The 21429-nt window shown below is 41.3% G+C and overlaps 1 protein-coding gene and 1 long non-coding RNA gene across 4 annotated transcripts in view; both read left to right on the top strand.

Moving 5' to 3' along the window:
• The first annotated feature begins 3163 nt into the window (after positions 1-3163).
• On the top strand, positions 3164-10638 carry LOC134425012 (uncharacterized). The gene is made up of 3 exons (XR_010029559.1): positions 3164-3312; positions 7811-7908; positions 10513-10638. It is a non-coding gene; the product is annotated as an uncharacterized LOC134425012 (long non-coding RNA).
• Positions 10639-14709: 4071 nt separating this feature from the next.
• FBN1 (fibrillin 1) overlaps positions 14710-21429 on the top strand; it is a 141531-nt gene continuing 134811 nt past the window's right edge. For all 3 annotated transcript variants that reach the window (XR_010029624.1, XM_063169737.1, XM_063169738.1), the window contains exon 1: positions 14710-14876. Coding sequence is in view for 2 of the 3 variants with exons in the window: in XM_063169737.1 (XP_063025807.1) it covers positions 14710-14876 (167 nt within the window). In the remaining variant the exon portion in view is untranslated. The remainder of the gene's footprint in view (positions 14877-21429) is intronic.

Here is a 21429-nt window from a genome sequence, read left to right as displayed (position 1 = left end):
CTGCAAAGGAAAGTTTTTACTAGTTGTGCTCTAAGCCCCAAGTGGAGGCTTTTTTCCTTTTTTTTTTTCCAATGAGTGACTGTCTATGGTGAGCTTAAACATTTTCCCAAATTCCACAAGGTAAAAGAGAAGCATATTTAGTCCTGTGTAAGATGTTTGAGTGTTTAAGCCAATACATCAGACTGATTCCATCATTGGTCAAGTTCAGAATCCGACCCAGCTTACAGATTTGATCTGTAAAAGTAAACATCCAGCTATCCAGGACATCCCTGGCCATTCAGACAGCAGCTGAGGGCCCATCATCTCATTGCTGTGGACCAAATGGAACTTTTCCAAATATTCCATCTGAGGTGGGCTCAAAAGTTTCTCTGTAGTTGCTCCTCTCAATGCCACAGTTAGTGACAATGTGCAAACTGCTTTTAAAATTCTAAAATGTAACTTTTTGTAACACATTTCTGTTGCTTTGCTCGGTGTTGTGTACCTAACTCTTACTGTCAATTTCCACAGCTTTTAACAAATTCCCTGTGTTTAAAAGCTCAGTGGTTTCAATGCAGAGTGAAGTATTTACTGATCCTATGTATTGAATTTAGAAATTGGGGCCAATGAGGAGGGACCTTCCACTTGACTGACTGACTGCTCTTGTACTGCTGTTTCAGTTGTATCATACTGGACAACTTCAGGGACCAAAGCTGAAATGTGTGTGAGAATGTGAAGGTAAGTAAAGATTCAGTTAAATTCTTGCTCACCTAATGTTTACTTTGTGTCTTGTTGCAGTGATAACTCCTGGGAGCTCCAGAACTGCCAAGGAGATTTTGAGTTTTGCTTAATGAAAATCAGCAGTAGAGGCCAAGAGGGAAGATCTACCTTGAAATAGCAGCAATCATTCTCTGGTGAGTAGAGTTTAAGGTGCAAGATGATCCTTAGCCCAAGAATCAACAACTCTTAGTCAAAAGTGTTCCTCAGCCCTCCTCCTTCCAATGTCAGTAGGAAAGAATGAAGCAATAAACAGAGTAGCATAGGGGGTGGCAACTCCTGAAATTGGACAGCTGACACCAGTCAGCAAGGGGGATGTCATGTTGCAATATGTGTGCTTGGACTTGGATAGTTGAGCCAAGATTGTAGTAGAGTCACTAAATGAATCTCTTCAAATAAGCCTGTCACATATTCCTACCCACTAGGTTATATGGCTGAAAGAACTTACTTGCTTTATTCAAGAACTGGTTACCTGCTGTTAGATGTTTTTGATTCAGATGATTCCTTTTTCAGCTCTGTGTTTATGCTGTGGGAGCCAGATCAAGTTTTATTAAAGCAATGTTGCAGTTTGGCACTATTTAACTTGAACTTGCTTTAACAACATCCCCAAAGTAGCAGAATGCAGTGGTATTCTTCTGTTTGCTGTATTTTTGCTCCCTATATTTTCTTTGGCTGATTTATCTTGCAAATTATAAATAGAAAAAAATTAGACCCAGCAGTCTTGGTCCTACCATTCTTGATAGTTTTCAGTCTGGTTCAGCCAGTTGTCCATTCTGCAGAATTACTGTAATCTTTGCAAAATACTCTATCAGATTGTGAAAGCCTTTCAAGACTGCTATGATTAAATTCCAGTTCCCTCAGTGTCACCTGTGGATATGCAACTAAGGAGATCTCTGGCTTGCTTGCATTCCCAGGCTTTACTAACCACCTTTGCAGTTTCAGATCTCATTTGCCCCCTACCTCTTACTTTACTTTATAGGTGGAACTTTGCTCTGAGGTTTGAAGATCTATTTAGTGCTGTGTCATGTTCCCTTTCCCATAAAATCTCAAACTGGGTACACTTCTCAGAAGTATTGAGATACACAGTCGCATATATATATTTCAGCCATTCATCCTTAAAATTTGCTGTCAAAGCTATTCTTCTGCTGTTGGAACTCTGTTCTCATGTTTCCCTTTGTTCTGTGGGAGTTGCTAAGATTTCCCATTGAAATTTATTTTTCTCTTTTGTGCAGATTCACTGTGCAGTCCTGTCTCCCACAGTGAGGATGGCTCACAATGGAGACGATGGCAACCTGGCAGTGATACAGGAGCACATTACTTGCAGCTGTAGTGAGATTTCACCCAGCATTCTGATGCAGAGTACTTTACACTTCCAAATTAATCATACTCCTCTCTATTCTTGTTGTTTGGGTAAATATTTCACTCTTGTGTAGACTTTGATGGTGATCTGTGTGAGAACCAAGGTTCTCCATTTCCCTCCTGTAAATGCTTACCTACCAAGCAAGCTTTTGAGCCCAGTGCCTTTTTCACACTTGGTAAAATGAGTCTGTTTCCATCATGCAGCATTGCTTCTTTGTAAATGTGAATACAAGTAAAGAAATACATGTCTATTGCCAAATGTTCTGGCTGAATGCCATCCCTGGTGTTCTGGCTTCATCCAGATGACGAATGTTCCCTGTCAGCCTGCAGCCTAGTGAGAGGGGACAATGGTACAGAAATACTGTAATTATCTAATCAACTTTGCTTAGAATGTTAAGCAAATGCAATTCTTTAATACTCTGGCTTTACTATAGCTGTTAATTACCATGTGCAAATGCAATTTGTACAGCAAAACCGAGTAGAGGAAACATTCACTTGTAAGTTACTTTACTCCCCTCTAGTGGTCTCACACCACACGTACGTTTATGTAACACTTCATCACCATATGTTTAAGGACAGTGTTAGTATTTTGTAAAAACCAAAAGTCTCCTGGTAACTTCTCCTTCCTTCTGCACCTCTTCTGTTTCTGTAGAGAAACCTCTTCAGGGATTGGGGTTCTATCCAATGAAGGTCTCTAGGTGAAATTTTCTTTATTTGTTGACTTTAATTGAAGGCCAAATTGTACCACCAGCTTTAAAATCCATACATGCAGAAAAATCTCAAAGCTATGTAGTAAACGTTTATTTTCTGTGCCCTCAAAGGTCCTTACAGGGGGTGTTGGTGTCAATGTCATTGTGGCTAAATTCATCCAGGGCTGTAGAAACAGCAGCAGAGCCCAGTCCTGACTGCAATGCTGCTCTGTGTGTTCTGTGGCACGTGCCAGGTTTTGGTGCGTGTCTAACAGTGTTTGGGCCTGTGGGAGCTGTGGGACATACGGAGCCTGTCAGATGACTGTGTTCCTCCTCTAAGCTTGCCAGTTGGCCATTTTGTGTACTGTGCAGCTTTCATGAGGTGGAAAGCAGGCAAGAACCTACAGGATCAGAATGGAAACTTTTCCTATATTTCCCTGGTTTGTTGCTCAAGTTACTGATGTTGTAATCCAGGTGTGCAGCACAAGCTACATTTAGCAATAGGTAATTGGTAAGTTCTTGTCTTTTTCTTTGGTTCCTGGAATCTGTATTTTAAACATAAATTACTTGCTAATGTCCTTGGAGAAGATAGGGTAACTAGTAAGAGACTTATCATCTGTTTCTGCTTTAGGCAAAGGGTATAAAAAAATGTAGATAGAGAATTCACTTTTCAGAACTTAGTTGCTCTTTTCAAACTTCCCACTAGAAACATTTCCATTTTCTTCTAGAATGCTTTGGACTAATATTTTGAAGAAAATAAAGGGGAATAAAAAGAATATAGGGTCAATAAAATGTTGACAATTTTCCATTTGAAAAAATACAGTTCTTCTAAAATCCTTCACAGAATTGTTTGTCTTCATATTTAGCTATGGGAGAAAAATGGAAACATTCCAAGAATGAAAACATTTTAACACTCTGACTGGAACCTTTTGTTTTAAAATGAGTCTTGGTTTGTAAACTTTTGCAGCTCTAAAAAGTCAAAATTGAAACTAAACAGTTTAGGAGATCCAAATCCCCACGTGATTTTTCTTTTGTGGAAAACTTAAGTATCTCAGTTTCCTTCCAAACTGGAAGGAAACCAAATGTGAAAAGTAAAATCCTTCATAAAACGTAACTCCTGTCTTCCTGCAGTGCTCTTGCTAGAGATTATTTGCCTGTGTCAGCCATGCATGCTACAATAACCAATAGCTGGGGAAACCATTTCCTACACTTCTCAAGATTGTTCCCTTTAGGTCATTAGCAGATAGTTCTAATAAACATGAGCTGAGCCAGCAGAGGCTTTGACTCTATTTATCACTGCGGATGTCTGAGCAGTCCCTGTGGGAAACTGTGACCAATTCATCAGCCAGGGAGTTTAACTTGTTCTTAACTCTTCCCTTGAACAGCAGCGTCAACACATGTGTATCTAGGAAGCAGGTAAGACATGCAATGTTAAAAAAAATCATCTGTATAGCTGTAAACAGCACATAGGCAGGCAGCTGGTGCAGAGTTGCTTTACTGAATGACTGGCAGGCCCTGCCTTGGGGGTGTGTGGGCCAGGGCAGGGCCTGCTGCTGTGTGACACCCTGTGTGACCCCTGGCAGTTCTGCAGGTTGGCCCAACCCAGCACTGCTGCTCCACACTGCAGTGCAGGCACTGGGGCTGAGCTGACACACGCTTCCCTGCCTCCTTTGTGGTATTGCTGTTATTCTTGGTGGGTTCCATTTGTCAGCTCTCTGCATCCAGTCTGTGTAGTAGTCCCATAACCTTGCAATTCCAGGCATATGCTCCAGCACCTTTCTCCAAGGAGCAGATGTAGTTATTTAAGAGCTTAACACAGCTTAACATGAGTCAAAGTAGGACTGCAGGGTTCTTGTGCTTAGGAGAACAGGGAAATTGGCCAGTATGGATTCAAACTCAGTGATTGTGGGTTTCTGAAACAGAAAATCTGTTGAAACACCATGCCCTATAGAAGTATCAGAGAGGAGTTACTGAATAGATTCCTTTGAATCACCTAGAACCAGGTGCCCAAGATTTGGAATATCTCCAGCAAATACTCCAAATACTGGGAGACTCCACAGCCCCTATGGCACAACCTGTTCCAGTGCTCAGTCACCTCCACAAATCTCTGAGTGTAACTGATAAATACTTGCTAAAATCCCTAATAATGAGACACATTCTGCCACTCTTATAATTATTCTCTTCCGTTTTTTAGTTTGAGAAGAATGAGGCTGTTGATGAGGAAAAGGTCTTAAAAAGACTGTGTAAGAGGCCCCATGCAAAAGCTGTAAGATCCTGTTATGGCAAATGAAGTTCTGGAGTAACCCAAGGGATGGGCTTCTTGCTGCCTGTGTTTCTGCCTTGCTGTCCAAATGTCGTTGCAATGCTGCTGCACCTTGCCTAGACCTGCTGTCAGAGGCAGTGGCCAGCTGTCTGGAGCTTGCTTTCTGTCCTGTTCATACCCTGTAACAGGCCAGTCTTCCCTGGGCTTTCTGAGAGCTCCTGGAGTATGAACAACATTATAAATGAAATCACCGCACTATCTGCTGAATGCTTTCTTGCAGAACTGCTGGAAACTGTGGAACACACTTTGCTGATCATCTGAGGAATGGCAGCTTCTACACCTGGCAGCTGCCAGATGTTGTTCTTGACACACAGCTGGCTGCTGGTAGCTCAGGAGCAGGGCTGAACAGTGCAGATTCCAATGGGTTTATAGCTGGGATTTGCAGATTAACACTCTGTTGTACTCTGCAGCATCTTCCTGGGCTACATCCCACCTGCATTCTTCATGAAGGGAAGAAATTCCTCACGTTTTCCTTCTGCTCTGGTCCTTCAATCACAGTAAACAGAATTCAGTTCCAAATGTTTTAGAAGAGCTGTCTTATTCAGCAGGGGGTTTGGATAAGCACAGGACTAACATTTCCCATATAATGAGTATAGCCAATGGCATAATTGGTAATAGTCAGTTTAAAATGTTTAAACTTTATTATTTTCTTTATTTTTTACTTGCAAATGGTATTATATAGTTTTTGACTGCAGGAAGGGGAAGGACAGCTTGTGAAATAAACCTGTCAAAGCAGGGTAAGTAGCTACCAGAGTTGCCTGAGTCAACTGCCCTTAAAATGGAGTTTGTGATAGGGGGAAAGATGGAAACCAAACAAAAAGAAATAACACAAAAAGTAATAGATTTCAGATGCTGAGCTGCCCGAGCAGAAACAATTTCTTCAGGATGCTGTGGGGAATGACTGTTGTTGGCACATACATATCAGTGATCTGCTGAACTGATGCAATGGTACAGTTGTTTTTATAAGACATCTAGCTCTGAATTTGACACTCTTGAACATGAGTATTAGAGCATGATACATATGTGAATTCTGAAGACTTATTTTTTACAAGTGTGAGTAAATTCAAAAAACAGTTATTTCTTGGTTTAGAGAACACTTTTGGAATTTTGCTTTGTATTTTTTCTGTGTAGGACTTTGAATATTTAGTCAGCAAGACTGCACAGGCTCTTTGTTGTTAGGTCGCTGTTTGTGACAAAACTCCAAGTAGGTAAAGAGCCTCATGTACAGACCAATGAATGCAGAGAATTGCATACTTTGAACAGGAGGAAAGATTTTGTAGCCAGCTGTATGGAAGGAATTGTTTCCAGCTCTCCATAAAGCTTTCGAATCTATGTAATAGGCTCTTTTCAGAAATTTCACTGCTCTAGCTCAGCTTAACTGATGGAATAATATTCACCACACTGAAGTCAGGGCATGCTCTGAACTCCACAGAAATAAGTGGGAGGAAAAAAAAATATCTTGGGCTTGGACCAGGCTTATAGTGCCAAGGGAAGCTTCTCCAGATCATTGCAGTGCAGGGAAACTGTGTTTTCCCAATAGTTTATCATAAAATGTGTCCAGACTGGAGCCTCTGAAAGATTTCCTTATCTTGAAAAGGCACCATGAATCTCCTTATTGACATCATCCACTTTTCAGCCATAAAATTACACTTCCTTCCTTTTACTGATGAACAGGAGTTGGAAAAGTCAGCCTTAATATATATCCATGTATCCATAGATAGATATAGATGTCCTTTTTCCCAAGCATCTCCTGTCAAGTATTTTCCCTTGGCTCTCTCTCATGTGTTTCAAGTGACATTTCCTCTGCCGACTCTGCCTGTTTGACCTTCATTCTTATTTGTCTGAAGTTGTGTGGTATTTTTCTTGGTATTGAAAGGAGTTCATGAAGCTAGAAAAAGTGTTCAATATCTTTATTTCAAATTTGTAAAGTGTCAAAACCCGACTCTTTAAAAAAGAAATGTAGCAGCTCAATCTCTTCTGAACTCCACCCCATTCATCACAGTAAAAGCAATTTTGGGTGGACCTGGTGTTGGCAATTTGTAAACCATTAGGGACATTCTAGAGGCAGTAATTCTGTGTTTTAAAAAAAGCTGAAAAGATTTTTTTATTGTTGGAATTTCTTCCCTCATTTAAACATAATCTGAGTAATTTGTACTAGAAACTAGTAAAAGTTACTCTAATTTCAAGTGTTCTTAAATAGATTTTAACTCTATCCCTGTATCTTAATTTTCTGTAGGAGAGTAAAAAAGCTTTTCAGCCTCCAAAAGGCATATAGAGCTTTCTTCCTGTCCCTTCTCATTCCCACTTTAAGCAACAGTATGTGGAATCTATTGCAACTTCCTCCTCAAACAGCTTCTTTTACTTAATTTGACTATTGGTAAAATTAATATATTTTTTAATTAACTGCAATTTTTATTTCCAGTTTCCTTATAAGTAAAGGCAACCTGATTTTATCCTGAAAAAATAGCCATAAATCATCTATATACTACAAATCAATCCATTTGCCATGAGTTGAGCCAATGCATAAATGAGAAGGGGCTAAAAATGAAGCAGAATACTCTATGAGTTAATAGGAGGTTTGCTGTTGATGTCTGTGGGCTGAATTTATCCAAGTAACCGTACTGGAAGTGTACAATGCAATACATTGAAGATGTGTGTATTAATAAATGGATCATGTCCTATCCAGTGTGGTGTATAAAGACCTTGTATCTGATGGACATTTGGAGGGAATGAAGGCTGGCTGCTGAAACTTGTGAACTGATAAAACCCACCCAGTGATCCTCAGTAAGTAAATTTTAATCCTTTCAACAGACAAAAGTGGGAGGGAAATCCCCAAATGATTTTACACCCGGTAAGAAATCACAGACTCTAGATGAGGTTGTCTCAGTTTACTGGTGTCTAGAAAACCTGAGGAAATGAAGTCAGCCTTTAGAAAGTTACTGAATAAAGGAAAGTGCAGATCAGAGCTGTTCTGAACTCTTTGCTGGCCAAAGACTCATCCCTGTCCTCCGTGAGTCAGCGGCGCTCTCGCAGCAGGGGTGGCCAACTGCACATGGGCTGTGCTGTGGGACTGCAGGGAGGGGATCCTTTACCTCTCTTGGTGCTTGAGAAACTGCATCTGCAGATAGAGCCTGAGCAGTGGTAAGATGAAGAGCAGGTACAAATTCTGGGGAAGGGAAATTCCTTCTAAGTGTTAAGAAAATTTTGTCACAGCAAGTGTTGTGAAATAATGGAGTAGGTTACTCCAGAAAAGTGGGGTGTCCATCCTTGGAGATATTCAGAACTTGTGTGGACAGAGGCTGAGCAACCCATTCTTAAGCTGGTCCTGTTCTGAGCAGGGAATTGGACTGAAGGACTTTCACAAGTCCCTTCCTATTTAAACTCATCATTGATTCTATCAGAGCTGTATGCAATGCTCTCATAGTGTTATTTCTCAAAGGAAGGGCCTTGCAAATGGAATGTGGTGGGTTCAGTGTCTAATCCCTGGTCTCCTATTACCTATTTTATTATTTAAACTGCATCATGGGGCAACTCCCTATCAACTGAGACATCACATAGCCAGAGGAACACTGGGATGGAAAACAGAGGCAGAGACACCCAATCCCTTGCTGACAGTGTTTGAAGGAATGTAGGGCCTGATTCAGCTGTCTTTGTTGGAGTCAGTAGGGAGTTCTGCATAAATCAGAGTTTAAAGAAGAGGCTCTTGGTTACTGATTTCCACCCACTTGGAATGTATTAATTTGGATAAAAAGCTATATCCATTTTGCTCAGTGTTTTAGCCTGAAAATTCACCCGACAGTTGGCATTTTATGCTAAGCCATGAAAGCTGTTTCACTTTGCTTCTGAGTTTACAGGTGGGATTTAAGAGGTCATTGGGGACAAATGTAAGACTGAGGAAGCTTGGCTTGCAACTGTTACTGTGGCAAAATTCCCATTAAATTTGACATGGTTATTAGCTGACAGAAAGTAGTAGTATATATATTTCCTTTTCTTGCACTAAGAGTGGATTAAAATTCTGATTTTTAAATCAAAGAAGCAATTGCTATTGTTAAGATAGGTGTTCTAGCAGTACACATGGAATTAAATACACCACTGTATGTATATTAGATTGGCATTGCAGTTATATTTTTATTCAACACTAGTCTTACAAAAATAGGTTGTGCTTCCCCTACCTGGAAGACAGAATGAAAATCTTTGGATTTCTTCTGGTTTAGTTCTTTTATTTAGGACCCCTAAAGAATAACCCTGATAATAGATCTGCCTTCAGCAAAGGGAGACATAGGATAAGTTTCACCCTTTCTGGGTAAGGGTTGATTCAAAATGAGATCTAGCTTTAAAAACAAAACCAACTAAAAAATACTGAGAAGGGAATGTCTGAATTAGGGTCTGAGTTTCCTTGTACTTTCTTTGTCACTGATACTGGGGAATCCAGGTTCTTTGGAGGAGAAAGAGCATCTGTTTTATTCAGACCTTATTAAAGAGAAATGTATGGTTTTGGTGGGGTGATAAAAAATTTGCCTTCTTGTAAATTGAAGATGTTATTTTGTTTAGGACAACATATGATCTGTGTTAAACTGTTCCATAGAGGCATAAATAGGAGAGATGTGTTCTGAATGTAATAAAATGTAATAGGTTTATGCTCACTTAGGATACAACTGAGATAATACATTGTAATTTCTGCAAAAGCACATAGGCCCCTATTATCTTAGCCAAGAAAGAACTTTTTTATTTCCTCTCATATTTCTTATATTACAGAAATATTACAACAACACTTTGCACAGTATCACAAATTATGGAATTACATGTTAATGTAGGATGGATTTCTTTCTCCATCACTGTAAACTTTGCTGATAGATGAAAACTTCAATTAAACCATTTGTAAAAATGAAGTAGAAGTCTGGGGTGAAATATGTCCCCATATCTATTAATAATGGATTCCACAGCTACTTATCACAGCTTGTCTGACCAAACAGCATTAAGGAAAATTGATGTGTTTTATTTTGAGTTACCTAATTTTAAATTTTTTTTAGATTTAAACCAGTTAATTGCTTGTCTGGATGTAATTACTGTTTGTGCTTTTAATGTACTTAAAAAAATACACACACTAAAACTTTCCCACACTATTTGTTTTCATTGGCATAATAAAGGCCCTCTTAATAAAGAAATATGTAAGATGGACATACTTATTTTTGCTCACTTGGGTTAGAGTAAATTTGCAGATTAAAAAAAAAGCAATTATTGCAAAAGTTCATACAAATTGAAATAAAGAAAAACTTCTTGAAATGAGCTCCCAACTCGTCATAGTACTTCTAGTGATAAGATTTTTTTATATGCAACAGTTCAAAACAGTTTGCCTGAAATATGACTATTCTGCTAACCATCCTTCAGGAGGAGAGGAAGGAGTGTTTGAGCAAGATGAAGAGGACTGGCCAGCCAAAGGCCAGCAAGGAGGGAGACCAGTACTTTGCATCTCAGCTGCTGAGCATGAAGATCACCAGCACTGCAAATTTCAGTCCAGTGTTTTTTATGTAAACCAAACAGCAGGACAAGTAAGTATGTCTCTGAGGATCAGTTACATGTTAATAATTTGGGCACTGTGTAAAATGATTTATGTACCTGATGGTGATGAGCACAGGGAGGTACCCTAAGGCATGGTTAGCAAGTAGGATGTCTTACTAGAGAAATATACTGGACTTGATTTAAAGTGTGCATAAAGTTATGTAAATATTTAGGGTCACTGTTTCCCAGGTGATAGCCAACTGTAAAGCGTGGTTTTTGTCTTTTCTATCATTCCTACTTAGAATCAATCTACCTGTAATTATCCTGCCCTGATATTGACCCTGCCACCACAATCCATGCCATCTACATCCTTCAAAATACGCCTGTAAGATCCTCAAAATCACCTGGAAGAATGAGCATTGTGGAAAAAGAGTTGCTTAAATGTTATGGAAAATTCTGCTGTGCATGTAGCAGTGATGTTATATGTCTTGTTCTTGGTGTCTTTTATTTTTGGATTTGATTCCATGGTTTGATCAAGGAACTCAAATATCACTGAGTTTTTGGATCTTGGCTAATCTGTGAGTTCATCTTTGTTTGTCACAGGAAATGGTGATCAACTGGATCATCAGAATTGCTTCTTAGTTGCCTTGGTTTTTTTCCCCTTAAGTGAAGCTTCAAGTGCCTGACAAGTGTTTTGGAGACCATATAGAAATCTGTTTGTCTAGATGTTCTTCAGAGTCCAAATGTTTGCAGAAACTCAAGTGGCTGTGGGAAAGAGTGTGGATGACCCTTATTAGTAGGGCCTGCTCTGTTCAGCAGCAGAGAGCAGAAGTTGTTTTAAGTCTTTGGCTTGTGACAGTGTGTTTTTTCTAGTGGTTTGAGAATCCAGGTGGACACCATTTTAAAGTTGTCAACAATGTAAATACTTCTAATGTATAAGCATATTCTTTAAAATGACACACCAGAAGCTGATGATGTGCTGCATGTTTCACTAGATTAATGAACTTCCAGCCCACATATCATGTAGCATTACTTCATATAGTGTAATCCACATTTCTGCAACCATGCAAGATACCAAAAAATACATCATAAAATGTGCTAGAAGATATGAGAGAGTCACCCCATTAGCCTGGGACACAGACTAGATATTTTCCTAGTAGCTCATCCACAAAATTAAAGTGGTTGAAACAGAAAATATTGAAACCAAAAGAATGTTCGAGTAAATAGCAACCAAGAATTCCTTTCATAACTCACTTTTGTTTACCGGTAAATTGTATTTTCACATTGTGAACATAATTTGTAAATATCTAGTGTCATTTTTGCAGGTTCAGTTTAACTTCTATATTAACTAAGTAAATGCTTAGATTTTGCTGTATGCATAGGTGATAGTGAAGGAAGAGAGCTGTATAGCAATGTAATGCTTGTCCTGAATTTCTTAATGAAAGAGATAATTACTAGCACGTTTATCCTCATCTCTTTTTGGTTTTGAGCAAAATTTAATTTGACACTGCAAAAGAAATACAAAATACTTTAGGCAATGCTATATTATCTCTTCAACAAGCATAGCCATAAAAAAAAATCTTGATGTGTCAGACATGCTTATGTGTCAGGCAAACAAAAACTTTGAAAAATCAAATTCCTATTTATCCTATTTATTATGTTAGATTGTAACATAAAAATCCATATTTTTCATTAATCACAACCCCAAACTTCTGCTTACTACAAATCAGTAATACTTGGCTTGCAGAATTGAAGTTAAGTAGTTCATTTTGTACAAGTAACAAAATAGTGGTATAAGGTGTGGGCTGCGAATGTCTTGAGCCTTGTTCAGACACACTGAGGTGGCATAGTCTGTACCCCATTACTTTTTTCTTGGGCCACTATCTCATAGTATTTCACATCTACATTTTACCTTATACTCTTTATCTGAAACTCTTAACACTACACTACTAAAGAGTGACATTGAAATGGTCAATATCAAATGACTGTTTTGTAATTTGCAGAATCTAACACTTGATGATAAAAATCAGCCAAAATGATTAGAAAGCTGCTATTGTGGCCAGGACATAGTTTACATACTTCTATGTATGTTTAGAAGGACAATACATCTTTAGTAATGTAATCTATAAACTACTGGAAACTGAATCACACTATATTTCAACTAGCATCTGTCATTTTTTGTGACACCATTACAATTCAGCTGTAAACAACTACTAGGAAATCTAACACACGACTTCCTTTTTTTCTGATACTGTTTTAGTGGCAGAATACACCATGCATTTATCTGGTATGGGTGGTTTGGCAGCTGCTGAGCCTGGTCAGCTGCTGGCTTATGAAATTGTGCAGCTGAGCATTTGCAACATCAATGCAATAATACAGAGCCACTAACCATCAGTACCTACCTGAAACTAAGAAAAAGGGAAAATACCTGAAAATTAGGAAATCCAACATTTCTGCCAAAGTATTTATATGTGAGCAGCAGCAGACTTTCATTTACTTTCAGCCTAATTTTTATGCTTGTTTTTTTTTTTTTTGTATTTCCTGTCTATGTTGAAATCGGATAATCCTGGTACAGAGAGTTACTTGATAGGAGCGTATAGAATCTGGGCTTGAACTCTGTTAACTGTGTTGTGTTGTGTTCCCTGCTCAATTATTTCAGTATAAAGCCTAAATACCTTTCAGGTGTTGGTAGTGGTTTGCACTTTTTGATTTAAACCATAAATAAAAACTGCAGGGCTTTCTTTCCTTGAGAAGGATGAGGCAGGCATTCGTTCTGGAGCTGGCTGTGGAGATTTAGGAGTAGGTACAGAAGAGTTTGGTGCCTTGGTGTCTGTGCCATGTTAGTTGCTAGAAAGCGCATTATTCATTCTGCAGCAGCCTCTCCGGTAAAGCCACCATCCATGCTATTTTTCCTTATAAGGGAAACAGATACCTTTACGTTATTTTCATAAACTATAGATGCAAAATGCTGCACCTCTGGGAAGTAGATGCCTATAGATATGTATATGTAGAGGTATTTAGATGGAGGCAGAGGCGTGCACTACCTTCGGTTCCCCCACTCCCGTCTGACACACTTGGCTCAGCACTGTGACTACCGCAGGCGCTGATGCCTCTGCCGCCGTGTGAGCCGGGGACCCGCGGGGTAACCCGAGCTGGCAGCGTTGCTTGGCCGCAGCTGCCTCCGGAGCGGAGGGAGCGGCAGCGCCGCGTCCTCCCGGGCAGCACCGCACGCTTCCCGCGGCGCCCGGGGAGCCTCTCGGGGCCGAGCATCCCCGCAGCCCCGGGCCGACCGCAGGTGACCCACGGCGGGGCTGGCCAGGAGCCGGCCGGGCACCGCCGGGAGCACCCGGCTCGGCGGCTCGGGGGTGGGGGGAACATTTTTATTCCCCTCTCTCTCGCGAGAAAGGGTTGGGCGGGCGATACTTGAAGAGGAGGGAGGGGGGGAGAGGAGGGGAAAAAGGAGGAGGAGGAGGGAGGGGGCAGCTGGAACCGCAGCTGGATTAGCGGCGGGTGCAGCGGCCGCAGCTGGAACAGCAGCGGGAACGGCAGCCGGCGGCGGCGGCTCCAGCGGGTGCGCGCCCCTCGCAGCGGCTTCTCCCGGGGCGGGCGGGCTGGGCGCGGGGCTCCTGCCCGCGGCGCACCGGCCGCTGCGGCTCCAGCGGTGCCCGGCTCGGGAGCCGGGAGGGTTCGTGCCCGGGGGACGCTTCCCGCCCCGGAGCGGCTTCGGGAGCGGTGGCGGCGGCCGCGGTCTGTCCGCGGCGGGTGCGGGAGCCCCCGCGGATGCTGCTGAAGGGGAGGCAGAGCCCGCGCGGCCCCGGGCAGCCCCTCGCCGTCCCCCGCGGCCGCCGCCTCTCGCGGGCGCGATAGCGCCGGGCTGGCCGGGGGCCGGGGCGCGGGGGCAGGCGGCGGGGGGCGCGGGGTGGCCGCGGCCGCTTTTCCTCGGTCTCTAACTCCTCTTCCTCCTCGTTTCTCCCCTCGCAGCTCGCATTGGAGAGGCTGGTCGGAGACAGGGCGGCGGGGACCGGCAGCCTTCGGCGGCGGAGAGGAGGCAGCGGCCGCTCGCAGCCCGGGGGCTCGGGGGACGCGATGTGGCGGGGGCGGCTGCTGGGGATCGCCCTGGGAGTTGCCGTGCTGTGGGCGTCCCAGGCTGGTGCCGCCGCCGCCGGGCACACCGAGGGGGTGAGCGCCAAGGAGAGCCGGTCCAGCCGGGCCAAGAGGCGAGGGCACGGCGGCGGGCACGACGCGCTCAAAGGGTAGGTGCGGGGTGCGGGGCCAAGCCCCTCCCGGGGTGCCGCGGCGCGGGCCGGGCAGCCGGCGCACATCTGCCTCCGTGTGTGTGTGTGTGTCTGTGTATGTGTGTATCCACAGCCAGAACCCCTTGGCGATGGGGGCTCTGGGGGTGCGAGAGCTCCCCGAGCCCCCTTGGGGCTGCCCTTACGGAGGAGCGGTTTGGGCTGGGGGGCGCCGGACGCCGCCTGCAGCCCGGCAGGGCAGCGCCGGGGCTCGGGGCGCGGAGCCCCGCCACCCTCCCGGCCCCCTGCCCGACAGGGTCCTCTGCGACCTGCAGCCCCACTTCAGCTCTGGGTGGGCGATGCTTCGTGGGGATGAGCCGCAGCAGCGCGGAGGTTGCTTATTTATCTTCTAGGAAGGCCTTAGATAAGGGCACACTGTGGGTTCGTGCATTCCTCCCGCATCCCGCGCTTCTGCTTTGCATAAAAGCAGAATAACGGTGATGCCTGGAGCCCACAGCATGCCCTTGCCATCAGCTGTCCCCTCTTATCTCCACCTTGAGCCTTTTGTGATATCCATCTTGCTCTCGTATGGACTGTCTAACTCTCTAGTACGAGTAAACTCAACATACAAGACTTTAATTTCTTTAGAAACATTGTGATACATGCCTAGAAGAGAGGTTTTTTTTAAAGACTAAATCTCCGTCAGGCAAACTTTTCCCCATTCTAATGGAACACCTTTCCAATGCAGAAATAGTTGTGAAGTCAGCTGAAAGGCATTGCGTGCATGTGCAGTTGAAAATCTAGTTCACTGAAGGTGAAAAGTTTGCAACAAAGTTATAAAAAAGAAGTTTCCTTTCTCAGGTGATCCAGTGTGCCTTTTCAGCCACATAGCCAAATTTTTTCTGTTGTCAGACAGAGAAGAAATGTAACAAAAAATGTATTAAAATAGTTAGGCTTCTGTAAGGGATACAAGCTATTGCTTATTTTGCCCCCATTTTCTCAAAAAGGAGCTATTACAACTTGTTAGAGGCCTTGATGAATGTGCTTTAATTTCTTACTAACTTCCTCGTAGTTCTATAGTATTTTTTACCTATATTTGGATTTACAGTCTTGGCTTTTTTAATGCTTGCCTGATTGAAAAGGGTTTATGTTTTTAGATCAGCTTGCTGCAAAAATGGATGCAAGCTATCAGCATTGTTTCTCATCTGATTTTGCAGGATCAGATTCTCTTATTTCATTTCCTTATACCTTGTCACAAAAGAAATAGTTGGACAAAGCAGATCCAAAGTAGATGTGACAAAATCTAGGAGGTATGGAGGACGTACAGTAAAGTTTGAGGGGCTAATTGTAAGCAATAAAATATGATAATAAAAGAACATTTATTAGAAAGTGCCTGCATTCTTTAGAGTGTTTTAATAACCTTTGTTGTAATAGGATTCTGAGATAATATCAAACTGATAAACAGAATTGTTTGCTCAGTGGCACAGAATATGCCATCTAGCACACTTTGCTGACTTGGTGGAAGCTAGAGGCATGTTGGCTGAGGACAGAATTTCTTTGGTGTGTGTAACTGTCACTCTGAACTGTGCTGCTTAGACATAATGCATCCAGGAATGATATTTAATGTGTTAATTATTTTTGGAATCTAAAATGGGTTAGGGTAAGTATTTAATCTTATGAGTTGATTCTTATACTTAACAGAAGCCTGACATCTTTTATGTCCTTTGCAATAATTCTTCCTTTTATCGCATGTTATCTGTGAGTTATATATCTGCTTAGTAATCTGTGAATCTGGAGCTAATTTCAACATAAATTTTAGTTTTTCTGTATCTTGGTCAGTTTTTTGGAATATTGCCAACATGAATGAGTGCTCCTGGGAAGCAGATTCTTAACAAGGATGTAATAATTTGCCAGATGAACTGAGAAAAAGACAAAACAAATTATTAGTTTGGTTTCTTGTTTGACCTTCTTTTGTAACCCTGATTTGAGGCTGTATATAGAGTTTCCTAATTGCTTGGAGAACAATTTTGATCATTGTTGGGTGAATGCTGCTGGATATTTCCAGTTTAGAAGTTGTGAGCACTTTCTTAGGTGTGGTACTGTACTGTACAATGTGAATAAAAAGAATTGTCATTCTAACAGACAAGGTTGGAACAAATTTGGAAGGACAGATGGAAAATATATTTTGAATGTATAGGAAGTGTACATACATTTTTCATTGTAATTGGAGGACTAAAGCACTAAAAATATGATTTTACAAGAAGACATGGTATTTTTTTAACTTATTCATCAGTACAAATACATTTGGGAATCTGTTAATTGTAATACAAGTCATAACAGATGCTGGGAAGCTTTATTTCCATGTTATTACAGTTGACTAAGACTTTCTTTTCATTTTGAAGTGAACTCCTGCTCTTATTGTAAGGCACATGGGGATACATTTTTAAAGAAAACCCTTTTACACTTCAGTCATTTTCTGTGTTTGATTATAATGACTATTGGAAGTCTTAAAGCATTTGAAAGTATTGAGGTTATTCTGTGTGTGAATACTGGTCTTGTATGTTAAAATGAAGAGGCTGAAGATCTGTTTCAGTTCTCATGATTTTTCCTACTAAACATTTTTTACTGCAAGCTGTTGACTGCAGGAGATGTTTGCTTTCATCTATGTGACCTTTGCCTCATTGTTTATGGCAATGAGCTGTCCAAATGTATAATGTGATTCTAGAAGCATATTTTAAATTAAATAATTATAAATTACTTGGAAGTGCCTCTTAGGTTCTCATTTTAAGATGTTACACTTGCTGCTCATGTAGTGTATTCAAAGTTTGAATCAGTCCTGCTTTGGAGGCATTAAAGGTGAAGTCCTTTTAATGCCATCTGTGTTTGGCCTAACTCAATGGATATTTATGTGCTGGTGCCTGATGCCTCTAAGTGATCAGAAAGCAAGCAGAATAAAGGCAGTAATTATTAAAAAAATATAACTAGACTCTCTGGTCATGGAAATGGTGCTGTAGTCCATTACAAATCAGCAAGTTAAAATAATAAGCTGCTAGTGAGACACTTCTCCAGATCCCCAGAACTCATCACAGTTATTGTGACTTATACTTACTGTATTGAGCTGTAAGGCATCAAGCCATTATCCTGCTACCCCTAAGCACCCAAGAATGCAGTGTCAAATTCTGTAAGAATTAAACTCTACAAAACTGGCCATGAACAGGAAGTTCTTTTTAAACAATATATACTTGAACACAACCATTCCTATGTGTTTCAATCATTTGAATATAAAGCAAAAAAAAATTTACTGGTGATTTGATTAGTATTTGTCTGAATACAAGAAGTATTGTACCCAAAGTCTTAGAATTAATTAGGATTTCTCATTTTCTGATGATGCTAGAAGACTTCAAACACTAATGAGTATCAGTCAGTTCTTAATAACATTTTAAGCGATGTTTGTCTTGTTTATCAGTCTCTTCTCAGTAGAATGACCAAAGAAAGCAACGATTTGCTTAACAAATAGCAGAAATTTTGAAAGAACTGAAATTTCTTCAAGATAGCTGAATTTTGACATGTTTCTAATTAGGAGACTAATTAAATGTACTTGTGCAAGAATTATTTATCTTCTTAATTTTTATTAAGTCAAAATGATAGTGAATATTGGAGAACAGAATAGTTGGCTCCAAAAGGATTCATTAAAGTCTTGCATTAAAGGTATTCAACAGGAGATTGAGCTTTTTGGACCAATTTCTTTTGGATATCTCAAATGAAGACCACTGATACACTTTCCTGAGTAAACTTGGTTGGATTTGACCCTTTTTATGCATCAGTGCTCCCTGAAATAGAATAATCTTATTAATCTATAACTTAATTCTAGTGTTCAGCTATATAATTAGGGCTTCTGGTTTTAGTTTTAAACCAATCTTTACCACTAAAAGCCTGCTGAAGAAAAGCAGACTTTCTGTACTGGTAAATATTTGTTTATACTGAAAAACCTCAAAGATTTTTCTTACCACTTGTGGCCTGCACACCTCTGTGCAGCTGCTGGTGCCACACCTTGTCAGTGCCACTCTGCAAGTGGGGGCAGCCTGAATACTTGGAAATAAAAAACTTAATTAAAAATACATGCAGGTTGCTGTAATACCCCATGTGCTGGAGCACTCACCTGGCTTCCAGGTGGCCTGGCTGGCCTCCTTCCAGTCCTCTGTGCCTGTGGGGTAAAGCTTACATGGAGGATGAGGAACTTTTATTCCAGCATATCCTAGTGTGGAAACCGAAGTCTTTGGCAATAACGCATAGTGTTAACATTCTGCACCTCTCTGAATATATTTGCCAATGATTATAGTACTGTTCTTTTGTTATTACATGATCCTTTGAAATCTAGTTCTGGACTGAAATGAGTTCACAGACATTGGCACTATTCCTCATATATGTGTTTCCTCTCTTTTGGTATGATGTGATTTGGTGTAGGTGTGAATTGTGGAGCAGGAGAAAAACAATAAAAAGGAAATCATCTTCAGGGCTTTGTGGTCCTTGTAGTCCGAATTGTGTTATTTGGACACCATCTCTTTGGAAGGCACAGCCTTAATCCAAATTCTGGTTTATCAGTTTTTGGGGGGAGGCTTCTTGGCCTGTGCAGTTTGTAGGGCAGAATTAGGACTTTATTCATTTTGGGTATGCCAGTGCAACCTGTGGTTAAAACTCTTGGTGAATACCATTGTGGTCTCCCTTTCAGTGGGAGGCTCTGAGGCACATGATTCCGTTTCTGACAGCCTAGCCAGTCTTCCTCTTTGTGATCTTTCTCATATTATATTCTAGCAGGACACAAATGGTTTTGAAGAGCCATATGCCTCTCCTAAAATACATTAGATAATTACTTTTTTGCCATTTGATTCTAGTAGGTCATAAACAGAGAAGCAGAGGAAAAAGGCTACAATCAACAGTGTAGCAGTATTCTTGATGGACTGTCTGAAACAAGATTGTTTCAGAAATGTAAAATCAGCCTGGGAGACTAAGATGAAGCAGGTTTCCTATGACCTAGCACCACTGTGCCAAGTTGACATGTTGAACATCAGAAGGCAAGACTGGATGTAATTCTTTTCCTTTCTTCCCCTCATTTATCTATTTATTAATTTTTGTCTGCTTAGCTGTTGGCTTTATCAGGCTGGCTGCCCCTGATGCTGCAGGACCAGTCACAGCTGGCCTGTGGTGGGATTTGTGTATTTCACATCAGGGTTGTCACTTTGTGTCCCACTGTAGGAAGGTGCATCCTGAGGGGTCCTTTAAGGGTGATTGTTGCTATGACATAATTGCTTGGCAGGTTAGAAACAGATTAATCCCATAGCCCTTACTCAGACACAAGACATGTCATGGATCGTACTTTCTTTTTTTCTTTGTTTTCCAGATAATAATTTTCTTCTGTGGATTTGGTGTGTGGTTATCTCATCTTATGTGTCGTGGTGACTTTCTGGAGACTTTCTCATCTCAGTTTGTTAGTGTTTAATTGAACTTTTACTGACAGGGGTGTACTGTGTTTAGAAACTGGAGGCATAAAGAGTTGGGGGGAGAACAGCACCTGCAGGAAGTGTGTCTTGTTGGAGCAGAGTGCAATAATTTGCAGTTTGCAGTGCAGATTTCCTGAGACAATTGCTCTGAGGAGACAGAAGAAACTCTGGCTTGGCATAGCTGCTCAAGAGCCTACTTAAGTATTATGAAATTAGACTTCTCCTCTGTTGTGAGCCAGCAGGATACATTTTGTATTCAGTGGTGGTTCCACAGGTTGTTTATCAGATTCTGTATCTCCTGGGTCAGTTGCCCTTGGTCACTGGATAAGTTCTGCTCCATGTACACCTTCACACCAGTGTCAGAACCTTTGGGGCTGTGCTGGGCTCGAGGATGCAGACTTGAAGTAAGTGTAGGGCTGTTCTCCGTTGATATGGGAGCAAAGGGAGGATCTTTGGGTCAGAGCTTGGCAGGAACAGTCCATCTGTCAGCTTCACTGACAGTCGTGCTTATCAAATCAGATTACAGCTTCTGTTTCCCTGTATGTTTATTTTCCTTTCCTGTGGTGTGTTGCTCAGCATTGCTGCTCACTTAGGACAGTCTTTGTCATTCCTCTTCCATCCTGCAAGCTTGAATGTTTAGTGTATGAACTTCAATACAGTTTTTGACAAGGGTCACTTTAAATATGTTCATGGACTGAGCAACCTGTGATTGTTAGAATTCTTAGTATTACCCAAAAGAAGGACCCCAAATATTTAGCTGTATGGATCACTAGGAAAATTTCCTCTTGGTAGAAATTGGGTAATAGGAGACCATCTCTACTTAAATAAGACTTTAGGACCTCGAAATCTTTGAATGTGCATGTATGAAAATAGTAAGAAATGAATCATTAACTTTTTTGTTTTGCAATGAGTATGTATCCCATCTCATTCTTCTTCATGTCCCTGCTGAACCCTAAAGATGAAGAGGATATAGAAGCATGTCTGTCACTTTGGTCTTGCTCCCCAGACTCAGTAAATATTTTTGAAGAATGGAGCAATTGTGGCCTGGAGTGTTTCTGATTAACCATTGCACTGTG

Source organism: Melospiza melodia, chromosome 15 (genome assembly GCF_035770615.1).
Source record: "Melospiza melodia melodia isolate bMelMel2 chromosome 15, bMelMel2.pri, whole genome shotgun sequence".
Taxonomy (NCBI): domain Eukaryota; kingdom Metazoa; phylum Chordata; class Aves; order Passeriformes; family Passerellidae; genus Melospiza; species Melospiza melodia.
The sequence above is the reverse complement of the archived record's forward strand: the minus strand, read 5'-3'. Positions and strand labels throughout refer to the sequence as shown.